The 19,556-nt window shown below is 37.6% G+C and overlaps 2 protein-coding genes across 2 annotated transcripts; both read left to right on the forward strand.

Moving 5' to 3' along the window:
• Positions 1 to 1,565: 1,565 nt before the first annotated feature.
• Positions 1,566 to 10,026, forward strand: LOC128380668 (mannose-binding protein C-like). The gene is made up of 5 exons (XM_053340536.1): positions 1,566 to 1,633; positions 5,087 to 5,202; positions 5,472 to 5,648; positions 8,775 to 8,840; positions 9,644 to 10,026. The coding sequence occupies exons 1-5, from the start codon at positions 1,566 to 1,568 to the stop codon at positions 10,024 to 10,026; spliced, it is 810 nt and encodes a 269-aa protein (XP_053196511.1).
• A 3,303-nt stretch (positions 10,027 to 13,329) lies between these two features.
• Positions 13,330 to 16,060, forward strand: LOC128380471 (mannose-binding protein C-like). Its single transcript, XM_053340291.1, has 4 exons — positions 13,330 to 13,424; positions 13,694 to 13,861; positions 14,674 to 14,739; positions 15,678 to 16,060. The coding sequence occupies exons 1-4, from the start codon at positions 13,340 to 13,342 to the stop codon at positions 16,058 to 16,060; spliced, it is 702 nt and encodes a 233-aa protein (XP_053196266.1). The 5' UTR covers positions 13,330 to 13,339.
• Positions 16,061 to 19,556: the final 3,496 nt, after the last annotated feature.

A 19,556-nucleotide genomic window follows, 5' to 3' on the forward strand; every position in this document is an offset into this window, starting at 1 on the left:
TTTAAATGGAAATATATTTATAGTGCAAAAATGTAATCCATGACAAAACATTGCATTCCTACAATTGTTTGGCGACACCTGAAAGAATCTTTGCAATAACTGATAAACTAGACATCATATACATTCACTGAACCAAGATGATGAAAATATGATTGACCTGTTTTAGAAGTAATGCATTTAATTGGTGTCTGGTCCAAGACTGGGTTTTTTTTATAGCTTTCAATATCCTTTTATCTTTTTTTTTTTAAAGTATATTTTTTGGGCTTTTGCCTTTAATGGACAGGTTAGTACAGATAGACAGGAAACAGGAGGTAGAGAGAGGGGAATGACATGCAGGATAAGACCGCTCGGTGTGGGATTCGAACCGGGGTCGCATGCAGTGAGGACTGTGGGTGCTCTACCCGCTGAGCTATGCTCAACCCCATCCTTTTATCATTTTAAAGAACAAATAAATGATTAACTCATTAACGGATGAATGTAAAAATAGAACTAACTACTATGTCTAACTATGTCATTTAAACCATACTTTAGAAAAACTAAATTACTGACGTTGGAAAATACTCAAAAAAGTAAAACAAAAAAAAGTAATAAGGACCAAAATAAATCACTTCTAATACTACTAATGTTTATAATAGTCATACAATGCAATAAAATGTAATTCTGTGCATGTGAACCATCAAGAAAAATAGGTTAGTCCCGAATTTTGTCAACTCCTAGATCCACCCCTGATGTGAACGCTGTGATTCCTCTCATGTTCAGTTCATGAAAATATTTTCCTCTTGCAGTGTGGAAAAAAAGAAGTTAAAAAAAGCTACACAACACCTCATAATTAACTAACATTATAGATCAAAAACAAACTAAAGTTACATTTATACCATCTAGCAGCTGCAGTATTGCACTCCAGACAACAGAGTCTCACATCAAAATGTATCATAGTTACGTTGGTCTACAGCACAAAATGTACTGGTTTCACAATAATGGCTCCAAAATTATGAGACGTGACATTTTGACATTTGTAGCCAGACACGTGTTTTATTTTAATAATCTCCGTTCAGTGACTGTATATGATGTCTAGTTTATCAGTTATTGATAAGATTTTTTAAGGTGTCGCCACAAAATTGTAGGAATGCAACGTTTTGTCATTTGGCATGGATTACATTTGTTTGTGAGGTATTATAAATATGTTTCTATTCAACATCATTTTGCTTTCCTACAACATGCTCGGCCATGTATGGTGCTATTATAAATTACAAACAACCTTTTTGTCTTTATTATTGTTCTGAGATGAGAAGTGATTTGGAGCAGTAATATTGGTGACTGGCCTATGTGGTTACATTTGCCAAGTATCTTGAGATCATTAACAATACTTGATTTCATTTGCCTTTTTTTGCCTGAGTGGCAGGCTGTGTAAATGCAGAAATGTGAACTTTTGAGCAGAAGTGCAAAGTATATTGTTGTACAAGTAATGAACATAAGCTAGCATGTCCATGCGGGCCCCATAAGGGTTAAATTTGGTCTGCAAATACAGGTCCCAAGTGGGTTTGTCCCCACCTGTGTTTGCCCACATGGGCTTCAAGTGGGTTCTGACTGAGTTTCAGGTGGGATCCAACTGGGTGAGTTACACCAGACCCATGTAGGCTCCATATGTTTGCCTATATGGGGTTGAAGTGGGATCAGAATGGACCTTAAATGGGGCCCACTTAGCCAGCCTGCATGGGCTTCACATGTGGGGCTTCAATTATATTAATAGATTAATATGTGTATATACTGCATTTTTATGTTTTAATAGTGCAATTCAGAAACATAAAAAATTGCAAATATTATAAAACATTTTTATTTTGAACAATAGAAACGTGTAGTTCAGTGGACAAATGACCCATCTGGCACACATAAGACCTTCTGCACAGACACACAAATGGGTTAAATCACAAATGGCAATGTAATGACATGTGTGCTCTTTTAAATGATTGAAAAATATGCACAATAGCTGAAGTATCTTCACACACTATGTGTCCTTACATAAGGACCGACCTCACATCTGATCTGAGTTTGCATGTCAGTGGTTTGTAGAGCTAACCTTATATACCAAATGATATCATCAACAAATGACATCCGATGTTCACTCTGGACTAAATGTGTCACACATAAGCTAGAACGATATTCTCAGTATATCAAGATCAGTCTTTACATCCTGCAGTTCACCTCTTTACACAGTAAGTTCCTATCTACTACTTTACTACTTAGTATTATATTTACAGTAGTAGCCACTTCAAAGTTCCCCTCCAAGCTGAATGCCAGCTGAATGGCAGCTGACTGCCAGCCAAGTTCCAGCCAAGTTCCAGCTGAGTTCCAGCAGCTGGAGAGACCCCCTCCTTCTCCTGGGCGTGTCTATCTTTTACCTATTCATTGTAATACAGGGTTTGACCAAAAGATGGCGCTTCTGTCACAAACTAGCCCACATTCTGATGTTTTAGGAATTGTTACTGTCAGGTATCCAGATTCATCGAATCAAATCAAAAAATTAAATAACCTACTGACTGCTGATTATTTTGTTATTTGTTTTGAATCTAATACAAAAAACGAAAAAAAAGCCTTTTCATATTTTAATTTTAGGCTCAGATAAATAATACGAAATGACAAAAACGGACCACAGGACTGTATTTGATTTTAGGCAATTATACAGCACATATGTGCCAGCCAACCCTGGTCTATTCAGTGCATGCCTTAAGCCAGGTAAACCCAGCCACCTTATTAGCATTATCATTGCTCAACCTTTTGTTTGGGCTTAATGGGCCATTTGGTTCCATGGTCACACAAATCACGCACAGAGATCAGAATAGTGTTCATGGACGTCAGAACTATTTTCTGAGAGGGGTCACTGTGAGCTTTCATAATAGTCAAATCTCTCCTGTCATGGTGCTGCGCAGCCAGGTTTTCAGCCTGCGCAAGGCTGAGAAAGAGCGCTCAGATGCCGCGACAGATATGGGCCAGACAGAGTTGAATGAGCATTAATTATATGAAAAAGATAAATATAAGTCAGACAAATTGAGTTTAAATTCAGATTTGTTATTATTATTACAGTAACTAAGTTAATTAACTATTGGTGTAAAACTGAAAACTCAACCACACATACGTGCTGGACAGAGTGGGGGCACTACACACATCTACAACTACACCCCTCACTCACTTAGAAAAGATGTAAAACTGAAAACTCAACCACACATACAGTAGCATATGTGCTGGAAATAGTGGGGGCACAAACAGTGTCTTGATCTTGATTTTCGGTGGGGGAGGTGTCCAGCTCGAAGGTGATGGGTTGAGGGGGATGGTTACAGTGCTGTCCCATTGTCTTTCAAAGCGAATGCCCCCCGTCCCCCGCTGGCCCGCACTCACATTACCTCAAAACCCAAGTATACTCAAGCACAATTGCCTCCGGCACATGCGTTGCGCAAAAGGCGCACATAACGCGTGCTGCGCCGGTAACACACAACACAGCTGATCAGTTAACACAACGCACTATGATTAAAAAGTACAAGCATATTCTTCTGAGTCATGCAGTAGCCTACTACAGATACTTGTGTAAAAAAGACGCACTGATATCATTCACGCTCGCAGCCTTTACACCAGCGCAGCTATAGAACAGACTTAGTTTAACTGAATGACTTAGAAGTCTCCAAATGACTTGCTTTAACGAATTTCGTTAGTTTATATAATGCAGATTTGTAAAATATTATTTTTATGAGGGTCACAGCCACAGACTGTATAAACTTAGCATTTCATAATTGTGGTAGCAGCGGTGCAGCAGATGAAGTCCACGCAGCACGCTGGATGCAAACTAATATTAAGCCTATAGCCTACTCATTATAATGTCCATGGACATAAATTGAGTTATTTTGCCTTAATAATAATAAAATAATACACAAAAAATTGGTCGGATTGGGAACCCATATAATATTAACACTACGTATTAAATAGCGCGTCCTGTTTTAAATCACTAGAGTGGGTTGGTCTCATGGGCTATTTCTTGGTTTGACAGTGACAGTGATCAGTGATCAGTCAGAGGAATTATTAAGTGTCCGCGAGTGTTTCCTGTGACGGACGGTGTCCTGTCAGATGTAAGGCAGCTTCAATTGCATCCTTACTTTTTAATGGATTAACTATATTGTACCCTTCATTAGGCGACTTTATACAGAAGAATAGAAGTAAAACAAGTAATATTAGTGTATATAATATTTAGCCTCGTATTTTAATCAGGTTTAATCACAGGGTTGTAACGTGATGAATCCGGTTAATTTTTTTAATCGTTGGACAGCCTAGTCTTTCCTATGAGCAGTGGGTCTAAACACACTGCTCCTCCCCGTGGATAAATGAGGCATTGCAGCTGATTATCACTCGGGCAGCTTAGGGGCGTTCCCAGTCGGGGTCTCATTGACCACGTCATCGCGGGGGGATCGCATTTCCCCCCTGCTTCCATTATCGGCCAGCCAAGGACCGGTCAAGGACCAGTCAAGGAGCCATCAAGGAAACACGGGAACTTTGAAATGGCTTCATCTGTAGTGTTATTAAGATTGTTCCTGAATTATTACAACAAGCTGGGAAATACATAGAACAACATATAATTATTAGCAATGTTTCAAATACTTTACATTTCAAAGCACCAAAATGTTACTCAGAGATTATGCTTCTGACAGATTTGATCACAGGGGTATGCATGACTGATTAGAATGAAAAACAGGTCATATAATAATATTTTTTCTGATCTTTGTCAGAAAACCTTGCCTATAGTAACTATTTAAAGTTGGATAATAGAAAAAAACAAACATTTTTGGAAGATGAGGCTTTGTCTTTGTCCATGTGTTGCTTTTATATCCTGTCCTGATGCATTTTATGTTTTAAAGCACTTTGAATTGCCTTGCTGATGATATGTGCTATACAAATACATTTGCCTTGCCTTAAGGAAGTTTTGATCCAAGTTGTATACATTACCAATAAAAAAGATGACAGTTTACCAGCAATGTTTAAATAATGTTTTTCTAATCACTGTGTCAGAAAATCTTGCCTGCTCTGGTGAATTTTCTGCAACCAGAAAAACATTGTGGAAGTTCTACATTCAGAAGATGAGGCTGTGTCTCCTACTCTGCACCCTCTGTCTGCTGGCTCCTGGTGGCTACAATCAGCATCCAGTTTCCATTGGTCCCACAGGTGAGAGAACATTTCTTGGGAAACCTGGTGTGGGTGTCTTTTCAAAACATTATGTGTAATGTTGACTTCACTGCAGTCATCGTCCTTACATTCAGTCAAGACATATTGCAATTTTTATCCCCTTAAGAATCTGAGCATTTTTAAAGATGTCTCAATTTTTCATCCAAACATTTTTTTTCTAACAGACAACAGCATTGTGACAGCATAGTGCTGGATGTTGATTATGAGTCTTATTTTATATCTCTTTCGTTGCTCTTTTGTGAAATTAGGATCCTTAAAAGCCTGTGAACATCCTTGCCCCCCTGGCAGCCCTGGATTGCCTGGCCGCCCTGGCCCCCCTGGCCCCGCTGGCCCCCGTGGCCACGCTGGCCCTGTTGGATTCCCTGGCCCCCGTGGCGCCCCTGGAATGACTGGATCCTCTGGACCTGCTATAATGTGTGGGCGAGGTTGTACTTTAAAAATTCTAAAAAGTACATATATGTTACTGAATTACTCTCATTAGCTTAGTAATTGCAGTTTTTCATTTACTGAAATGCAGGATGCAGCAATAATACAGCTTGAGCTCATTTTAATGTTGCATTGTCCTGCATAAAGAAATTTCAGCAAACATGATAATACTAGTTAGATAATGTTTAACCCTTGAGGCACCCTTAAAAAACATCCACTTTTACACCGAGGGACCCAAAACGGTCCCTCCCATAAAAGTGTAATAAAATGTAATATATTAATTTCTTTTTGACTTTCACCACATCAAATCTTTTCAACAACTTCATACCTAACCATACATATAAAGCTTTTTATTTTTTTTCATATTTTTTATGTTTTTATGCCCTTTTTGTTATAAGAAGCCCAGATTTTTTCAATGGGAAAAACACAAAATATGCAATATTTTCCAAAAATTAGGTGCAAATTAGAATATTTGGGTTGAGGTTATTACAGCCTTGACTAGGTCAATAATTGATAACGACATTGATGCATTATTATTTTTGGAGCAATGAGAGATTATAAAAAAAACTGCCACTTTTTCACCTAGGGAACCAAAACGGTTCCTCTCAAAAAAGTGTGATACAAATGTAATATATATATATTTTATTTTATTTTTACTTTCACCACACCAAATATTTTCAACAACTTCAGACCTAACCATAGATATAAAGTTTTTTTGTTATTTTTAAATATTTTTTATGGCTTTATGCCCTCAGAATCCTCACTATTGGTAACATCCTCCTCAGTAGCCCAGTTTCCACTAAGGAAGTTCCTGGTAAAATTTAGGAGGCGGGACCTTTGCAGGAAGGTCCTCTGTCTCTGTCCTCTCAGCTGTTGTGTCTCCATAGCAGAGTAGGACCCAGATAGGACCCAGATAGGACCCACCGTGACGTCACAGAGGCGACTCACCAAAAACATAAAGAAAATGATGAGGAGATAAACATGGCAGAGGTGAACATGGAAGGAGCTGAGGAAGTTGCCGCATTTCTGGTTTGTGTGTTTGTGTACATGGCGTTGCGTTGGATGCTATGGACTTATTTTCCAGCGGTGTGGACGCTTTCTACTACTATTAGTCTTCTGCTGGTTTTTAAAAATGCTGCTATTTTAGTGCTTTCTGTTGACGCCACATCCCGCTTTGAGTATACCCAATCAGCACTGAGTAAAGCCCTACCCTGGGGTTTTTTCGGGGCCGAACGGAGTACCCCAAGGCAGGGACTTGGTTAGCCCCTTTAAAAGTTCTGGGAGATTGTCCTTCGGGGGAGGTTCCTGCTATGGAGACCCTGAAGTTCCTTCATTGGAAACAGGGCTAGTTTCACATATTGCTCACTCTCCTCAGAGGACTGCAAGACTTCAGCAAGAGCCTCCTCCAGTTTCAGGCTTCTCTTCATGGCTGTCTGTTGGAGAAATGACCGGCCAGACAAGACTTCAAACATGTACCTGCGTAAACATGCGAGGAGGCTCTCTTTTGATCAAGAAAAGAGTCCTTTTGGCCTTTAATGATTTGAATTTCACACACACACACACACACACACACACACACACACACACACACACACACACACACAGAACAATATATCCTCAACCACATTCACACCACTCTTTTATATCAATCCCAATACACCAAGACCATTTTTATTAGGGCTGGGCCAACAAATTGACTTTTATATTAATCACGATTTTTAAAAATCGATTTTCATACAAGAATCGATTTTTATTTCTTTATTTATTAATTTTTTTGTTTGTTTGTTTGTTTTTTTATTTATTTTTTTTATTTTCTAAAGACCAGCTAAATGTAGCAGTTTAGTTTATTGTAAGATGTTGGTGGATGAGATTGTTTTTTGTAAATATGACTTATGATGTATTATCAAGTGTTTGGTTCAACCTGTTCTTGTTTAAGGAAAGAAAATCACAATAATTGATGCTTAGTAAAATCGAATTGCAATACTTGTTTAATCAGAATCGCAATTTCGGCACAAAAGCATATCGGCCGAGCCCTAATTTTTATGGATTTCAGCTTTTTTATTGCCATGCATTTTGAAAGGTGAGAGAACCAGGCCTCCATTGAAACTTTACGTGATAAAGCTCTGCTGCCCCTGGTGGTTTTGGGGGGGTCATCACACCTAAAACCTAATTTCCCTTTATTTTGAAGGTAGAAGCTTAGAATTATTAGGTATTTGTGGGAAATGCATTATAATGTCAGGATTACAGTATATCAAAAATATGTGGTTATAATGGGAGTCAATGCGACCAAATCGGTCCCTAGGGTAAAGAGTGTCGGCATTATGCATATCACCTATTCTATGCACCTTGTAATAGAGGGGATTGTGGAATTTTAAAAATTATAATAAAAAACAAATCCTGGCCAAGTTTCATACAATTAGCCTTTAAACTGACAGATATATTGAGAATCACACTCATAAAATAAGCAGAATGTACACGTTTGGGCCCTAAGGTGCCTGGAGGGTTAAACACATACACCAGAAGCAACACTTATCCAAATTCAGTTTGGCAACAATACCTTCCTAAAGCTTGACTGTTTAATTTTTGTTGATGCTGTTTCTGTGAGATATTAATTCCACTTGGGTGAATTTTGAAGCCATAGTTTGTAAATCTTCAAATATTATACAATTTATAGGGACACACCACCAGTTTTACACATGAAGATCTGTGTCCTCATCACAATAAGTACTAAACAGTCTGTGAAACCAGCTGTATATATTGAAGAGGCTTTCAAAAGTCTGGAAAATTACTTGGAACGTTATCAGAGTTATCTGGCTTTGTGATTTTAGAATTTTTTATCAGAGAGTGTGTTACAACCTGAGGACAAAGAAATTGAAAGAAGTGGGCATTGATCAGATGCAATGAAAGACACATTGAGTCGTACCGTGAGGTTGACCTTTATTGGGACTAAAAGTCAGGGTACTGTATATCAAATTGGACCCTGAACAGTATGTAAGGGTTAACATGTACCTGTGTCCACACGTTCTCTGATTTAACTTTGGTCTGCTGTCGAAAACCAATGACTGGCTGTCATTGACATCTGTCCAACTTATTGTCAGTAACTGTATTTCATTCATTTTATTCAGATCTTCTTGATTTTGTTGACAAGGATCTTGAAGCCTTAAAGAAAAGTCTTTCAAAGTTGGAGCTGGGTAAGTATCCTATTCTAGAACTACAAGTTAGTATTACAGGAAATAAAGTGTTTTTGATGTTTGACTATACCCAAGCTAGCATGTCCATGTGGGCCCCATAAGGTTTAAATGTGGTCTGCAAATACCAGTCCCAAGTGAGTTTGCCCCCACCTGTGTTTGCCCACATGGGCTTCAAGTGGGTTCTGGCTGAGTTTCAGGTGGGATCTAACTGGGTGAGTTACACCAGACCCATGTTTGTCCATATGGGGTCAAAGTGAGATCAGAATGGACCTTAAATGGGGCCCATTTAGCCAACCTGCATGGGCTTCACATGTGGGGCCCATGTTTCTGAATCAATATGGGGCCCATACAATTTTCCCTGTTTATGTCCATACCCGCTTAGCCCATTTACATCCCTTATGGGGCTCATACAGTAAGCCCATATGGCCTTCACATGTGGGTGCATATTACTGAAACCATGTGGGACCTGCAAAATTTGCCCAGATCAAGCCCATGCCCAATCTGTACCCACATAGCCAGCATTTAATCTATGTGGGGCCCTCACGGACATGCTGGCTGCGACCCTCTTGTTGTCTGAGAAATAGTTACTTCAATAATATTAATAGATTAATATGTGTGTATACTGCATTATTATTTTTTAATGGTGCAATTCAGAAATATTAAGAATTGTAAATATTATAAAACATTTCTATTTTGAACAATAGAAACGTGTAGTTCAGAGGACAAATGACCCATCTGGCACACATAAGACATGAACTTGTGTTGACAAGTTTTATATCATGCTTGTTGTTGTCTTTTTTCAGCTGTAAACTACGAGTTTGTCCGGAAAGTTGGTCAGAAATATTTTGTGTCAGACAAGGAGAGAGGCTCTTTCTCCCAGGCCATCGAATTCTGCTCCCAACACAAACTAGAGCTGGCTTTGCCGAAGAACGAGAAGGAGAACAGCGCACTGACTCAGTTTTTTGGTGAAGTGGACAAAATGGTCTGGATCAGTGTCAACAATAAAAAAGCAGAGGGAAGTTTTGCAACAGATATGAAGAAGCATGCTCTGAATTTCACCAAATGGGGAGAAGGGCAGCCAGACACATCTGTCGGGGAGACAGGCTGCACCATGCTGTCAGAAAACGGTGTCTGGCGAGTGTCACATGAATGCTCTCTCAATGCTTACATCATTTGCCAGATATAAAAATGCCTTATAACCCTTACAAGTATTGCTTAAATGGAAAGTTTTTCATGTACTTGGTCTTATCTGGCATATGATCAAGTATTGCTAAATTGTGTTGACTCTGTGTATAGGAGGAAAAAAATGTAACTTACTTGTGCAATTTCCTGTTATGCTGATGTTGGTCAAATTCAAATGTGAGCGACAAAGATCTCTGCTAATGTCTGTCAATATTTGTCATATTATAGATGCAATCTTCCCTACTTCATGTTAGTTGAACATGACACATCTGTAACAAGTGCTACTGCAAAGTTGTATTGAACATAAATGCTTCTTTTAAACTAAACAGGCCTTTTTATTATTCACATTATTTAGCGTTTCTTGTGTTGTCAGTAAAATCTATATATAACAGGATTTATAAATGAATCCATTAATTAAAATGAGCATGTCCTGTGGAAAAAAAGACACATCAAGTATTGTTAATAATCTCAAGACACTTGGCAAACGTAACCCCATTGGCCTGTCACCAATATTACTGCTCTAAATCACTTCACATCTGTGTGTGATGTATGTGTTGTTGTAGGAAAGCAAAATTAATTTAAATGGAAATATATTTATAGTGCAAAAATGTAATCCATGACAAAACATTGCATTCCTACAATTGTTTGGCGACACCTGAAAGAATCTTTGCAATAACTGATAAACTAGACATCATATACATTCACTGAACCAAGATGATGAAAATATGATTGGCCTGTTTTAGATGTAATGCATTTAATTGGTGTCTGGTCCAAGACTGGGTTTTTTTTTTATAGCTTGCAATATCCTTTTATCATTTTAAAGAACAAATAAATGATTAACTCATTAACGAATGAATGTAAAAATAGAACTAACTACTATGTCTAACTATGTCATTTAAACCATACTTTAGAAAAACTAAATTACTGACGTTGGAAAATACTCAAAAAAATAAAACAAAAAAAAGTAAACAAAATAGCTACTCAATTACAGTAACGTAAGGACTTCATTTGTTACCTCCACCTCTGCTTATTGTCATTTCTTTTTTTCTATGTGCCTTCTTTTTAGAAACGTGTTAAAATTGTTAATAAGGACCAAAATAAATCACTTCTAATACTACTAATGTTTATAATAGTCATACAATGCAATAAAATGTAATTCTGTGCATGTGAACCATCAAGAAAAATAGGTTAGTCCCGAATTTTGTCAACTCCTAGATCCACCCCTGATGTGAACACTGTGATTCCTCTCATGTTCAGTTCATGAAAATATTTTCCCTCTTGCAGTGTGGAAAAAAAGAAGTTAAAAAAAGCTACACAACACCTCATAATTAACTAACATTATAGATCAAAAACAAACTAAAGTTACATTTATACCATCTAGCAGCTGCAGTATTGCACTCCAGACAACAGAGTCTCACATCAAAATGTATCATAGTTACGTTGGTCTACAGCACAAAACGTACTGGTTTCACAATAATGGCTCCAAAATTATGAGACGTGACATTTTGACATTTGTAGCCAGACACGTGTTTTATTTTAATAATCTCCGTTCAGTGACTGTATATGATGTCTAGTTTATCAGTTATTGATAAGATTTTTTAAGGTGTCGCCACAAAATTGTAGGAATGCAGCGTTTTGTCATTTGGCATGGATTACATTTGTTTGTGAGGTATTATAAATATGTTTCTATTCAACATCATTTTGCTTTCCTACAACATGCTCGGCCATGTATGGTGCTATTATAAATTACAAACAACCTTTTTGTCTTTATTATTGTTCTGAGATGAGAAGTGATTTGGAGCAGTAATATTGGTGACTGGCCTATGTGGTTACATTTGCCAAGTGTCTTGAGATCATTAACAATACTTGATTTCATTTGCCTTTTTTTGCCTGAGTGGCAGGCTGTGTAAATGCAGAAATTTGGACTTTTGAGCAGAAGTGCAAAGTATATTGTTGTAGAAGTAATGAACATAAGCTAGCATGTCCATGTGGGCCCCATAAGGGTTAAATTTGGTCTGCAAATACAGGTCCCAAGTGGGTTTGTCCCCACCTGTGTTTGCCCATATGGGCTTCAAGTGGGTTCTGACTGAGCTTCAGGTGGGATCTAACTGGGTGAGTTACACCAGACCCATGTAGGCTCCATATGTTTGCCTATATGGGGTTGAAGTGGGATCAGAATGGACCTTAAATGGGGCCCACTTAGCCAGCCTGCATGGGCTTCACATGTGGGGCTTCAATTATATTAATAGATTAATATGTGTATATACTGCATTTTATGTTTTAATAGTGCAATTCAGAATCATAAAAAATTGCAAATATTATAAAACATTTTTATTTTGAACAATAGAAACGTGTAGTTCAGTGGACAAATGACCCATCTGGCACACATAAGACCTTCTGCACAGACACACAAATGGGTTAAATCACAAATGGCAATGTAATGACATGTGTGCTCTTTTGAATGATTGAAAAATATGCACAATAGCTGCAGTATCTTCACACACTATATGTCCTTACATAAGGACAGACCTCATATCTGATCTGAGTTTGCATGTCACAGGTTTGTAGAGCTAACCTTATATACCAAATGATATCATCAACAAATGACATCCGATGTTCACTCTGGACTACATGTCCACACATAAGCTAGAACGACATTTTCAGTATATCAAGATCAGTCTTTACATCCTGCAGTTCACTTCTTTACACAGTAAGTTCCTATCTACTACTTTACTACTTAGTATTATATTTAGTGTTATTAAGATTTTTCCTGAATTATTACAACAAGCTGGGAAATACATAGAACAACATATAATTATTAGCAATGTTTCAAATACTTTACATTTTAAAGCACCAAAATGTTACTCAGAGATTATGCTTCTGACAGATTTGATCACAGGGGTATGCATGACTGATTAGAATGAAAAACAGGTTATATAATAATATTTTTTCTGATCTTTGTCAGAAAACCTTGCCTATAGTAATTATTTAAAGTTGGATAATAGAAACAAGCTAAAAGTTTTGGAAGATGAGGCTTTGTCTTTGTCCATGTGTTGCTTTTATATCCTGTCCTGATGCATTTTATGTTTTAAAGCACTTTGAATTGCCTTGCTGATGATATGTGCTATACAAATACATTTGCCTTGCCTTGAATTAAGAAAGTTTTGATCCAAGTTGTATACATTACCAATAAAAAGATGACAGTTTACCAGCAATGTTTAAATAATGTTTTTCTAATCACTGTGTCAGAAAATCTTGCCTGCTCTGGTGAATTTTCTGCAACCAGAAAAACATTGTGGAAGTTCTACATTCAGAAGATGAGGCTGTGTCTCCTACTCTGCATCCTCTGCCTGCTGGCTCCTGGTGGCTACAATCAGCATCCAGTTTCCATTGGTCCCTCAGGTGAGAGAACATTTCTTGGGAAACCTGGTGTGGGTGGCTTTTCAAAACATTATGTGTAATGTTGACTTCACTGCAGTCATCGTCCTTACATTCAGTCAAGACATATTGCAATTTTTATCCCCTTAAGAATCTGAGCATTTTTAAAGATGTCTCAATTTTTCATCCAAACATTTTTTTTCTAACAGACAACAGCATTGTGACAGCATAGTGCTGGATGTTGATTATGAGTCTTATTTTATATCTCTTTCGTTGCTCTTTTGTGAAACTAGGATCCTTAAAAGCCTGTGAACATCCTTGCCCCCCTGGCCCTCCTGGAATCCCTGGCCATCCTGGCCTTGATGGCAGCCCTGGCCTTGATGGCTTCCCTGGAATCCCTGGCCCTGCTGGCCCCCCTGGAATGAATGGAGCCCCTGGGCCTGCTATAATGTGTGGGCGAGGTTGTACTTTAAAAATTCTAAAAAGTACATATATGTTACTGAATTACTCTCATTAGCTTAGTAATTGCAGTTTGTCATTTATTGAAATGCAGGATGCAACAATAATACAGCTTGAGCTCATTTTAATGTTGCATTGTCCTGCATAAAGAAATTTCAGAACACACGATAATACTAGTTAGATAATGTCTAAACACATACACCAGAAGCAACCAACACTTATCCAAATTCAGTTTGGCAACAATACCTTCCTGAAGCTTGACTGTTTAATTTTTGTTGATGTTGTTTCTGTGAGATATTAATTCCACTTGGGTGAATTTTGAAGCCATAGTTTGTAAATCTTCAAATATTATACAATTTATAGGGGCACACCACCAGTTTTACACATGAAGATCTGTGTCCTCATCACAATAAGTACTAAACAGTCTGTGAAACCAGCTGTATATATTGAAGAGGCTTTCAAAAGTCTGGAAAATTACTTGGAACGTTATCAGAGTTATCTGGCTTTGTGATTTTAGAATTTTTTATCAGAGAGTGTGTTACAACCTGAGGACAAAGAAATTGAAAGAAGTGGGCATTGATCAGATGCAATGAAAGACACATTGAGTCGTACCGTGAGGTTGACCTTTATTGGGACTAAAAGTCAGGGTACTGTATATCAAATTGGACCCTGAACAGTATGTAAGGGTTAACATGTACCTGTGTCCACACGTTCTCTGATTTAACTTTGGTCTGCTGTCGAAAACCAATGACTGGCTGTCATTGACATCTGTCCAACTTATTGTTAGTAACTGTATTTCATTCATTTTATTCAGATCTTCTTGATTTTGTTGACAAGGATCTTGAAGCCTTAAAGAAAAGTCTTTCAAAGTTGGAGCTGGGTAAGTATCCTATTCTAGAACTACAAGTTAGTATTACAGGAAATAAAGTGTTTTTGATCTTTGACTATACCCAAGCTAGCATGTCCATGTGGGCCCCATAAGGGTTAAATTTGGTCTGCAAATACAGGTCCCAAGTGGAGACCTGTCTTCAAGTGGGATCTAACTGGGTGAGTTACACCAGACCCATGTAGGCCCCATATGTTTGCCCATATGGGATCAAAGTGGGATCAGAATGGACCTTAAATTTGGTCTGCAAATACAGGTCCCAAGTGGGTTTGCCCCCACCTGTGTTTGCCCAAATGGGCTTCAAGTGGGTTCTGGCTGAGTTTCAGGTGGGATCTAACTGGGTGAATTACACCAGACCCATGTTTGTCCATATGGGGTCAAAGTGAGATCAGAATGGACCTTAAATGGGGCCCATTTAGCCAACCTGCATGGGCTTCACATGTGGGGCCCATGTTTCTGAATCAATATGGGGCCCATACAATTTTCCCTGTTTATGTCCATACCCGCTTAGCCCATTTACATCCCTTATGGGGCTCATACAGTAAGCCCATATGGCCTTCACATGTGGGTGCATATTACTGAAACCATGTGGGACCTGCAAAATTTGCCCAGATCAAGCCCATGCCCAATCTGTACCCACATAGCCAGCATTTAATCTATGTGGGGTCCTCACAGGCATGCTGGCTGGGACCCTCTTGTTGTCTGAGAAATAGTTACTTCAATAATATTAATAGATTAATATGTGTGTATACTGCATTATTATTATTCAATGGTGCAATTCAGAAACATTAAGAATTGCAAATATTATACAACATATTTATTTTGAACAATAGAAACGTGTAGTTCAGTGGACATATGACCCATCTGGCACACATAAGACATGAACTTGTGTTGACAAGTTTTATATCATGCTTGTTGTTGTCTTTTTTCAGCTGTAAACTACGAGTTTGTCCGGAAAGTTGGTCAGAAATATTTTGTGTCAGACAAGGAGAGAGGCTCTTTCTCCCAGGCCATCGAATTCTGCTCCCAACACAAACTAGAGCTGGCTTTGCCGAAGAACGAGAAGGAGAACAGCGCACTGACTCAGTTTTTTGGTGAAGTGGACAAAATGGTCTGGATCAGTGTCAACAATAAAAAAGCAGAGGGAAGTTTTGCAACAGATATGAAGAAGCATGCTCTGAATTTCACCAAATGGGGAGAAGGGCAGCCAGACACATCTGTCGGGGAGACAGGCTGCACCATGCTGTCAGAAAACGGTGTCTGGCGAGTGTCACATGAATGCTCTCTCAATGCTTACATCATTTGCCAGATATAAAAATGCCTTATAACCCTTACAAGTATTGCTTAAATGGAAAGTTTTTCATGTACTTGGTCTTATCTGGCATATGATCAAGTATTGCTAAATTGTGTTGACTCTGTGTATAGGAGGAAAAAAATGTAACTTACTTGTGCAATTTCCTGTTATGCTGATGTTGGTCAAATTCAAATGTGAGCGACAAAGATCTCTGCTAATGTCTGTCAATATTTGTCATATTATAGATGCAATCTTCCCTACTTCATGTTAGTTGAACATGACACATCTGTAACAAGTGCTACTGCAAAGTTGTATTGAACATAAATGCTTCTTTTAAACTAAACAGGCCTTTTTATTATTCACATTATTTAGCGTTTCTTGTGTTGTCAGTAAAATCTATATATAACAGGATTTATAAATGAATCCATTAATTAAAATGAGCATGTCCTGTGGAAAAAAAGACACATCAAGTATTGTTAATAATCTCAAGACACTTGGCAAACGTAACCCCATTGGCCTGTCACCAATATTACTGCTCTAAATCACTTCACATCTGTGTGTGATGTATGTGTTGTTGTAGGAAAGCAAAATTAATTTAAATGGAAATATATTTATAGTGCAAAAAATGTAATCCATGACAAAACATTGCATTCCTACAATTGTTTGGCGACACCTGAAAGAATCTTTGCAATAACTGATCAACTAGACATCATATACATTCACTGAACCAAGATGATGAAAATAAAATACAAATTTCTTGCTGGAAATGTAATTTAAATGCATTTTAATGCTGAAACTATCTTAAAATATTACATTTATAAAAGGATTGGTCCAAGACTGGGTTTTTTTTTCAAGGTTGCAATATCCATTGATCATTTTAAAGAACAAATAAATAATTAACTCAGTAACAGATGAATGTAAAAATAGAACTAACTACTTAACTATGTCATTTAAACCATACTTTATAAAAATTAAATTACTGACTCAAAAAAGTAAAAACCAGTAAAAAAAAAAAAAAGGCAGTAAAACCAAAATAAATCACTTCTAATACTACTAATGTTTATAATAGTCATACAATGCAATAAAAAGTAATTCTGCTCATGTGAACCATCAAAACAAAATAGGTCAGTCCTGAATTTTGTCAACTCCTAGATCCACCCCTGATGTGAACACTGTGATTAAGGTCTGGTTAGGTTTAGGGAAAGATCATGGTTTGGGTTTAAATTACCATTTGAAACCTTTATGGTACTAGAAAGCTAACAATGGTCTGCTGCATTTTTGCCATCTTAAGATCTGGCCATGCACCCAACCGCCTCCTAACAAGAAAGAAAAATCATCTCATCAAGACATCTCATATATTGACGTCATCTGAACTGCATCACTTCCTGAGGTTCATAATTACTATGGCGTAAATGTTTCTGGCTTGAATTTTAGACCTATACTATTGTGTTTTTTTACAAGGACAGGCTGTAAAAAAAAAACCTTTCCATACATTCAGGGTAATAATTAGACTAACTAAAACATCTAATAAATGATGATTAGATTATGATGTGATGACGTTGATCATTGTATTATTGGATTCACTGTGTGAGGACGGCTGAGCTTCCCTCACATTCACATTGGTCATTAATTAAGTCTTCAACAGCGAAATGATCTTTTCAGCTCACCAATGCTCCAGGACCGGTTTTATTCTTTTCTCTCTGGTTATTATCTGAGCTTTTACAGCACTTTACAAAGCTAAATAAAGACTTTATCTCATGTATTACCATGAAAAGGTCACACATTCCAGAGCAGTAGAAGCTCCTGGCAGCAAATCACAGTTTTTTTTAAGGCTTTTGCTCAAGGACACTTCAACAGTGAGTGACACATTGATCGGCGTAAAGATGAAATGTGTTATTTCCACGTTGCCGGATGCCCTCAGTAACTATCAGATCGCCCTGCTGTCACAAACGGACACCTCGGTCTCATTCTTTATTCTTCTTTATTTCCCTGCACACAGGCTCATCCCTCACCAGTCTCCTTGAAGACAGATTTAGCCTCCAAAGGTGATATATTTGTTTAGTTAATCTCCTTTACAATCCTGAAAGCCTTCACTGGTGAATTGTCAGCGAGGATTATTGGGTAAATCTGTGAGGGGCTGCTTAGATTGGAAGCAAGAGGTCACATTTTTCTAAGAGGGTGTAGGAGTTTCTTGTCTTGTTTTTGGCAATTTTATTTTTCATGCAAAAGTTCAAGAAATGCTCCCCCTTTGGGTTTAAAAAAAATGTGTCAAAGCAAGTGTCTTTCAGAAAGTAGAAATAATTGATCTAAAAATAACAATTTTTCTGCAACCCGGAGAAACAGACAGTTGACATTGACATTTACCTGACAGTAGGAATATACAAAGTGAATAAATTCCTCTCTGTCCATGGTTTGTGTCACACAATGGATGTGGCTGCAGTGATTTATAGAAAGGTTGAATGGGAGCTGGCAGTGATAGCTCAAGGTAATCAGTGTTTCACAGCACTGAGGTCCCTGGTTATTGTAACCTTGCCATGAAAAAACAAAAGATTCTCATAATGGACTGGGCTGAGCTGGGTTATAGAGAGCAGAACTCAATCTATCCCATCTATAAAGAAAGGTTTGTCGTCTGAAAACAATGTAGCGGCAGCTTTTTCAGACTTTTTTGTACTTCTAGCATGAAAGGTCTTCTATCGAGCGTTGAAGACATAATTAAAGCGCGATCGTACAATGATGATTGCCACCTCTGTGGAAACAAAAGACTAAATTTGCGATCTTTCTTGTTTGCTCTTTTTGCAGTTCCTTTAAACCACATCTGTATTGACTGTGTTAACTTTTGTGTCTGACAATGACTCAGGAGGGCTCGGCAGTATTTTCACAGTAAAATAGCTGAACATTATTCTTCTTAATATCCAAACAGCAATAAAAAAGAGTACTCATGCAGCTCAAACACAGCACTGTCAACTGCACCACAGGATAGTCATCAAAACACTGTCAGACATTATTCACCAGAAATGTGTCATTATTACAACAACTGACCAACTATGCTGCTTTAATAGTCAATGAATATAACACTACTTTCAAATACCATGGTTATTATGTGAGTATTATTGAGTAATGTAAATATACCACTAATGGAATTTTCCTTTAGGTTCATTTGACTGTTCTCTAAATGAATTGTTACAAAATGACCTCGGGACACACTCAACAAAAAGCAACAAAGTTGTTTTGTCTGATTCTATTCATGATAAGATAAGATAAGATATTCCTTTATTAGTCCCACAGTGGGGAAATTTACATTATTGCAGCAGCAAAGTGGAGAGTAAAAATAGATATAAAGAATAAAGAACAATAAATAATAAATCAGCATAAAAGCAATAAAAACAATAGAAGTAAAAGATACAGAAAAACAATTGTAACATTATGTACAAGAGTAATATTGGTGTTCATGTAGAAACAAGATGTTTGTGATTATACCTGGTAGAAAATCAAATGATTATTTTTTAACATAGACTCT

This window comes from Scomber japonicus, chromosome 19, assembly GCF_027409825.1.
Source record: "Scomber japonicus isolate fScoJap1 chromosome 19, fScoJap1.pri, whole genome shotgun sequence".
Taxonomy (NCBI): domain Eukaryota; kingdom Metazoa; phylum Chordata; class Actinopteri; order Scombriformes; family Scombridae; genus Scomber; species Scomber japonicus.